Source organism: Coturnix japonica, chromosome 1, assembly GCF_001577835.2.
Source record: "Coturnix japonica isolate 7356 chromosome 1, Coturnix japonica 2.1, whole genome shotgun sequence".
NCBI lineage: Eukaryota > Metazoa > Chordata > Aves > Galliformes > Phasianidae > Coturnix > Coturnix japonica.
The window spans coordinates 119980154-119988114 of record NC_029516.1 but is presented as its reverse complement, the minus strand read 5'-3'; the positions used below and the strand labels follow the sequence as shown (position 1 = coordinate 119988114).

The following is a 7961-nucleotide window of genomic DNA, read 5'->3' as shown; positions in this document are numbered from 1 at the left end:
TTCACGATTGCAAATTTATTATATAGAACAGTAAATTCCAGACAACTCAGTCACATAATAGGCAGTGCAACAGAAAGTCTCTTGTTTTTGTATAAACCAAGTTATTGAGCTGGTAAGTCGACCCACAGACTTCATATTCCATGGTATTCTGAAATAAATTAACGCAATGTTATATTGTATGTTGAGATGTTGATCTGTCTGTGATTTAGTATTCAGTTATGTACGTTTAGTCCTTCCTAAAGTTAGAAATGAAATCACCTGAAATTCCTTGGGTTTACCCCAATAAATTCTAAATATGATGTAAAAATGACTCCGATCTGCATGCAGAGATCTATATTAGTGGGTTCTCACATGGAATTAGGTGACTGAAGGTTGCTGGGAGCAGAGGTGAGTCCACATTTATCGCAGGGAAGGACTTGCTAGCTTTGGTGTTCCAAGTACAATTTACACCCACTAGGAAAAAAAATGTTGTCATTTCTGTATCATTTCTATCATTTTACAGAGGGTGAAAACTCCTCCTGAATGAACCTCAAAAAAAAAAAAAAATCCTTCTGACAAGAGCATCTACAGTAACACTTTGAGCAAGAAAGGAATTCTGCCCCAGTGGCTTTCAGTGACCACATGAAACACCCACATGGGTATCTGAGTATGCACTAGGTTTATACAACCCCTCAGTAACTCCTTCATTATTGAAATATGGAACAAGTTCTGGTTGCTTTTGGATGGTTTACTCACCACTGCCTTCAATAGTTCTTCCATTTCGAGGCTGAAAAATAAAACAATGAGAGAGCTATACAGAGATATTAGATATCAGATGTGTAAACACACCAAAATATACCTTCCATTAAGGCTACACTATGATTTCTTTTAAAGAGACATGTTAAGTATCAGAGGAAGCCATGTAGGTGGGTTTTGCCTTTGAACCCAGGTAACATTGTTCAGCCTCAGTCCAAACAGCTAAGCAGTCTGACTTCAATTATTCTCAGTGAGGAAGTTAGTCACAGCTCATCAAGGGACTAAGTAGGTGCCTAACAAAGAACATACAAACATCAGCCCTGAAAGCACCTGGCTAGACTCTGAATTGGCAGAATGGTTACAGCCCAAAACCTCCTTTTTAGAATATTTCTTTTCTGATATGTTGAAAACATTCCTAAAAACTAAACTAAAGTTTGGTGTTGACCTTATAAGGTTAACCATATAATCATAGACCTGAGTATCCTGAACTAGACCATGCCATAGTTTAAGCCAATGGGTGAAAAAAAAGTGAAGGGAATGATGATGTTTATAACACTGCTTTGACTTCTCACTCTGTTATGCAGCATGCCATTGCCTACCGGCCAGACCTTTCAGGCCATGTGGACAATCAGCTCATGCATTTGCTTCATCTGGGGGATTTAGTATGAGGGCACCTTTACCATCTCTGACATACAAGCCACATACTACTGCTGTCTTTAGAGGAAGTGACTTGAGACATTCACAGTCACATCTTACAGTTAAAAAAGTTTAATCCATTACCACTGCAGATCTTGTTATCCTTTGGTCTTTTAGCTGAACTAGAGTTTTTTAAGCAAATGGCTTTTCCAGCCTTCAAACAGGGGGATTTGATGTCTGACTAAAACCAGAAATTGTGGTGAGAATTTGTAAAGCTGAGAAGTTGATGGTATGTGGATATAACATCATCTGTCACACAGAATCTGTAAGAGATTCAAATACCCTGAAAAGGAAAAAAGGCCGTCCCAGAGTCCCATGACTATCCTGTAAGATAAAACACAAACCATTAACAAAATGTTTTAAACTCATTTCCATAGATCTGTTGACAAGTTTCGGTGTCATTCCATCAGCCTATCAATAATTCAGGGCCTCTTTCAGCAGCATGCAAATAATGAGATGCTGAACGTCTCCAATGCCCATTCATCTGGAATGCTGATTAAAAATTAATACCCGAAGGGCACTGTCTACAACAATCCATTCTGTCTAGTGTAAATATACTAAGTTACCATAATTAAAGATTCACAAGCTTGAGAAAACATATAAAAGAAAGCTTTACATGTGGTACATTGCTTTACAGAAAGCAATGGGCAGCAGAAAGGGTCTGCTCAGCTCTTCCTAATCATTAAAAAGCATCACTTATATAAACTTATATATCACTTAGATACTCCTACTCACTTGCCATTACATTTACATACCTTCTTTGTAAACTCTGCAGCAGCAATCTGTGATTCCTGCAAATCAACAGTGTAAATTAATCAAGATGCCATTTTTTTTTTTTTTTTTTGCAGTAATCCTCTGTCACTGATTAGGTTTTCCACCCTGAGAAAAGTACACACAGAAAACAGCTACAAAAACAACAGCAGCAAATGTATCATTTTGAAGATTTATTTTCAATCCCACTTTAACCAACCCCACTGTTCAACATGCCTTCATTTCTGGGGAGGGAAGCAGAGCTCAAATGGGAGCAAAGCATAGCAGTCCGTGCCTCTGGCTTAAATGGTCCATGATAGCTGTTCTCCTCTTTAAATGAGGCTGCTCTCCAGCTTGAAAATTGTCCTTGTATTTCAACCCAGGCATTATTATTGATGCCTTCCAGCACACCCTTGTTGCTCTTCATAAAATTGCTCGTTTTTCTACATCAGGAATAGAAATTTACCCCGTGACTTCATGGGAGCAGAGACAGGTGTCTCACAAAGCCTTGGACCTGCTGCCCAGTACACATGCAAGGTTTGAGAGCCTTCTTGCCTGCAGCACAGCTGCCCACGACCACACATCTGGCTGGCTGTGAACAGAATAACTCCAAGCCACTGTGCCACTGAATGGATTGAGTTGCCCAAGAAGAGCAAAGCATGAAGATAGGAGAAGAGCACGGGTAAAGCATGTGGGTGGGAAATGGGGGAGGAATTTAAAGATATTCAAGAAGGAATGAAGGAATTGGCATTCAGGCAGTGAAATGAGGATATCACCTTGTTAAACTGTTCTTGGTTCAGGCCCTGAGGAAATGATGTACAGAGCAGGTCCCATTAATGCCAACTCAGTACGAAATGGTGCAGAAGAAAAAAGTGCATGATTCAATCAAGAAACCTTAAAGGACACAAATGGGGAGACTACAAAGATACTGTGGATGCTAGCTGTTCTGAGATGATTATTGGACATCAAGCAGAAACAAACACCAGCACACAACTTAGACTCACTTTCAGATGTCCTAGTTAATAGGATTTAATTATATGGAAGATCCATGACAACAGGTGAGCTACTAAAAACTGTGTATTGACTTGATTTTAGGAAGGGATTTTCAAATGCTGTTTAGATATCATTTACTATTGACTCCTTTGAGACTGCCATCTACAAGATTTGTTTGAAGATTAGACGTTGAAGCTAAATAGTTCACTACTTCTCCCAACAGGTTTTTTAAGTGTACGTCTTCCATTTCTCACACTCTGCTCTGAGCCTCTGCTTTACCAGACAACACCTAGAAATCCTATTACAGATACACTGCAAGTATTAGCCGTAACTCTTGAAAAGACACTATAAAATCCAGCTCCCAGCCTTGAGGACTTAAAGAGTGAATTTTTGTTAATGTTAGTTACTAAAGCAGTAACCAGGAACTGTTACTGGCTTATTCTGGATGTCTCCTCATTAGCTAAGCTGTAGAAGCACAGAGTCAATAGAGAAATGATAGTATTTTTATACAGTAAACTTCAGTACTGTTAGAGTGTTATAGCCGCTTTAGGAAAACACGCTTGGAATTATAATAAGGCAAAGACATGGGCAAGAAGAGTAGTTGAAATATCTGTCAAAATACTTTCTATTGTTGTCTTGAAGGCTCTACTTGTGATTTAATAAAACAGAAGACTCAAACTCCACAAGTGAAATAGCTTTAACATACCTAAGGGCAGTCTGAATATTATGGGAATGGCAACTGTTGACAAACTGTCGACAATAAAAAGCATTTTAAAGCAGAACTGATATTGAGCTAAGTCCTGATACAACCGCACCAGTGAGGAAGAGCTATACTCGGTATAGCTCAGTATATATATTGTATATACAGTTTGTGACTTCTCAGCTAGCTTTCTTGCATCTCCTAAACTATGACAATATTAGATTATACGTTATCTCTTGGAGAAAGGTTTAAGGAGGGGATGCTTTTAGGCAAAAGCAGCAATTGCTCCTTACCTCATTGGTTTGCAAGCTGTTGAATATGGAATAACAAAGATCCAAAACAGTGCTGGAGATCTGCAAAACCAAACAGTTCTTTAATGCACTTTCGGACAGGACACAATGTACAGGGTCTTACAGAGAACAGGTTACAGGCTTCACCCAGATCCCGGCACAGTTTAAATAGTATGTGTGTGGTTCCAATAAAACCACTCAGAGCAGGGTAAGGATTACTGATGGTTGTAGGAGATGAAAGACAAGTATTTTGTAATGAGAATACATACAGAAAGACTTGTGTTGTCAGTAGAGCCTCTTGCTATAAACAGATTCCAATGAATCACTTACATTTAAGATGCTCTTTCCTATGCCAAGTGTGCCAGAATTAGCTGGGTTGCGATTTGTCTTTATGTTTTATCTACACTCATTTTCATCTATAGGCATCAAGATAAGCTGTTTGGTGTATGTGTGACCATAGAGCCCAGTATGTTCAACAGGGATAATTTTATCCTATGAGATAAAGACAACCCAATAACCGTCTTTGGGAACTGTTTCCCAACCAATTTTGTTTAACAAAACTGAAAGATACGAGGGGAAGAAAAAAAAAATCAACAACAAAAACCACCACACACAACAAAACAGTTTAAAGTTTCCTTCTAACTTCTGATCGTACGCAAACCCTGAGCCCAAAGGCAGCTTACCTGGGGCTGGCTGGACAGCTCCATCCACTGACTGAAGCACAGCGCCAGTTGCTTGCGAAGTACAGAGCAGATGTTAGCGGTGTGGCCGTCCACATCATGCCCCTGCCCCCAGCCAGCAGCCCAGTTCCCCCACCCCACACCTCAACCCCCGAGCTGAGCTCCCTACCTGGCTCTTGGGCAGCTCCACGCCGTCCCTATAGCGAGAGAGGGGCTGCGGGAACCCTGCGGAGAGGGGCGCACGGGGCTGGTTCAGCGGGGCCCCGAGGGCAGCCCCTTTTACCCTTCGGACCCCGCACCTACCGGAGCCCCGCGGCAGGGCGCAGAGGCAGCAGGCGGCCAACAGCCAGGGCAGCGCTGGCGACGGCAGGGGCATGGCGGGCGACGAAGGGCAGCGGCGGGCGGCGGCTTTATGGGGCCGCGTCGAGACAGGGGCGGCACCGGCCGCGGCCACGGCCCCGCTCCGCCGGGCCCCCGCCCCCGGCAGGGGGACATGGAATTGCACTAACGGACTGAGAAGAGCACCGGCCGAGACTTCCTAAACTCTTTTATATAGACTTCGAGTTTGCTGCAACGAGTTCATAAATTCCCCACGGTAATACAGGAGTCGGGATTTGATTAGTGAGAAAATGAAAGAAATCCACGTCACTTTTTGACAGTAACTGTGTTAGTTGCTGCCTGAGTACTAATTACTAATTCTTTTAACCACTAATTAGTTACTAAATTTTAGAGTAGAATACAATTACACGGCTACTAATTTGCTACTAATTATTAAGTAATCGTTCAAGGAACTATTAGATATTGTGTTGAGGGACATGGTTTAGTGGGAGCTATTGGTAATAGGTGAGTGGTTGGACTGGATGATCTTGTAAGTCTTTTCCAACCTTGGTGCTTCTATGATTCTATGAAGTATAATGGGCCATATCCAACTCCTTCAACCTTTCCTCATCATACTTCTCTCATGAAGAAAGGTTGGGGCAGCAGGGGTTTTTCAGCCTGGAGAACAGGAGGCTCAGTGTGGTCTTTCAGTACTTGAAGGGAGCTTATAAACATGAGGCAGATGGGTTTTTTACATGGTCTGATAGTGATAGGACAAGGGGGAATGGCTTTAAATTAAAAGGGAGGTTTAGGTCAGATATTAGGAAGAAATATTTAACTCAGAGGGCAGTGATGCACTGGCACAGCTGCCCATAGAAGCTGTGGTGCCCCATCCCTGGAGGTGCTCAAGGCCAGGTAGGATGGGGCCCTGGGCAGCCTGAGCAGGTGGGGACAGTCTTGCCTACAGCAGTGGTTGGGGCTGAGTGGGTTTTGAGGTCCCTTCCAACCTGAGCCATTTTAAAGCACCCACTGCTTTATTTCACCCTTTCCAAGTGAATACCCTAAATGTACCCTTCAGCAAATGTTGGTCCTGTCAAGCCTGTGGAGTTCAAGTGAGGCTTACACATAAAGATTGGATAAAAATTAAGTCATATGTGTTCAATTAATAAATAAATAAATGAATAAATCAGTACTTATTACCAAACTGAAAATAGGGTTTTATCAGCCACACTGCAACGTGAGGGAAGAACGGGGGAAAGTTTTTAAAAGCGACATTTCAAATAGTTGATGTGTCACATTATGAACCCATTATCCTTCCTTAAGTCAGAACTTTCTGCTGCTGCTGCTGTACATTTCATTTCACAGGTGCTAGATCAGGTGCAGCTCTGCCAATGGGTTCATCAGCACCGAGGCAGATTAATGAGACACTCTTTCAATGTACAAGGTCCTGGACTTCCTGCATGCTAAGAGATAGGTTAAAAGTTTCAGCGCCCACAGTTATACGTGTGCAAGTTAAAATGAGGCTTTGGGGGAGTGTCAATGGGAAACAAGAGAATCTTTGTGGTGAGTCAGGAGGGCTGGTGTATATTTAGTAGCAGTAACATTAATTTTCTATTAAAGCATGCTGTGATAGATAAATGAAGAATAAAAAGATAATCTGGCTTCAACAGGTATGTGGATGAAGACTGCCTTTCTTTTTGCAGATGATCTCTGCGGTGATATCAGCAGTTCTGCACGCAGCAAGGGCATGAGCCATAAAATGTCACAAATGTGCAGCTCCTAAGTGTATCAAAACTGGCTTCCTTGTGCCTTGCACCCTCTGCAGCTTGACACTGCTCAATGGGAAGCCAAATCATGGACCTGTAGGAGAGATGATAAAATGCTGCAGAAGTTGCAGGGTACTTCCTAGGCAAACTTGCCATAAAGCCTGCAGGCATCTCTCAGTATTTGTCCTGTATTAAATATGACAGTGCTTGTTTATGTGAGTATGAAGCTGTGTTGACTGTGAATTTAGTCAACCTACACTTCATTTCCCATACAGAGAAGCAATCCAAACAGTGGGAGCTTCTCTTGTTTTTGTTCTTAGTTAGGCAAGGCTCAAGCTTGGTAAAACAGAGGTCATGTACAGGTGTGGATTTGGTTGTCAGAATGTCAAACAAGTGCAGAAAAAGTATTTTACTTCTGTTTGTGGTTGGATTTCTGTACTTTGCAGATATAAGGACACAGTCTTAAAGTGCAGTAGGTCAACAAGGAAATGTTTAAGGAAGGTCAGTAAAAATGTGCCTCATACAGTCAGAGATTAAGGACAAAATGATAACCAAGAGTTTAACCATGGAGGAGTAGTACAAGTGAAGAAGCTTGCCATAGTCTGTGACATTGAATACCTTACACTGATTACTAGGGTGTATGGTATCCATCGTATACTGTGCATCCCAGATTTCTGCCGGATACACAGATTCTAAGTTTCTATTAACTTTAGTATATGTGAACAGAACACATACAAATATGTTGCCTTAAAATGGATGTTTGTCTCACCAAGAGCTAGCTACAGGCACAACAAATCCCACTTCATTTTTGCTGCCCTATAAAGATTCTTCAAGCAACATTCACCCTAAGCCTACCAGCCAAAGAGACAAAAGCACCAGATGACATTAATCTACGTCAGTGCCATATGACCCACCGACCCTCAGTGGGTAATATTTCTCAGTATCTTCTCAACTTTAAGGTCACACACAGAAAATAACCGTTTAGGAAGCTGAACATATAGGTAACCGGGAGCTCACGCCTCTAAGCACTACA

General features: G+C 41.8%; 1 protein-coding gene across 2 annotated transcripts; it reads right to left on the bottom strand.

Moving 5' to 3' along the window:
• Positions 1-5285, bottom strand: NMS (neuromedin S). 2 transcript variants are annotated; one of them, XM_032441738.1, is made up of 8 exons: positions 5148-5285; positions 5014-5069; positions 4848-4898; positions 4168-4227; positions 2187-2222; positions 1714-1755; positions 736-766; positions 1-148 (listed from the first exon to the last, which is right to left on the bottom strand). In XM_032441738.1, exons 1-8 carry the CDS (start codon positions 5218-5220, stop codon positions 132-134), a joined length of 366 nt encoding a protein of 121 aa, XP_032297629.1. In that variant the 5' UTR covers positions 5221-5285; the 3' UTR covers positions 1-131. The 2 variants fall into 2 exon arrangements, with proteins under 2 accessions (XP_032297629.1, XP_032297626.1); XM_032441735.1 differs by lacking the exons at positions 5014-5069; positions 5148-5285 and having other exon boundaries at positions 13-148; positions 4848-4974.
• Between the last annotated feature and the right edge of the window lie 2676 nt (positions 5286-7961).

Coding starts and splice junctions, on each gene's coding strand:
- NMS (XM_032441735.1), bottom strand. CDS start 4,945: ATGATGTGGACGGCCACACCGCTAACATCTGCTCTGTACTTCGCAAGC. Junction 2,223..4,167: donor ACAGCTTGCAAACCAATGAG/GTAAGGAGCAAT, acceptor GTTGATTTGCAG/GAATCACAGATTGCTGCTGC. Junction 1,756..2,186: donor CTGCAGAGTTTACAAAGAAG/GTATGTAAATGT, acceptor TTTATCTTACAG/GATAGTCATGGGACTCTGGG.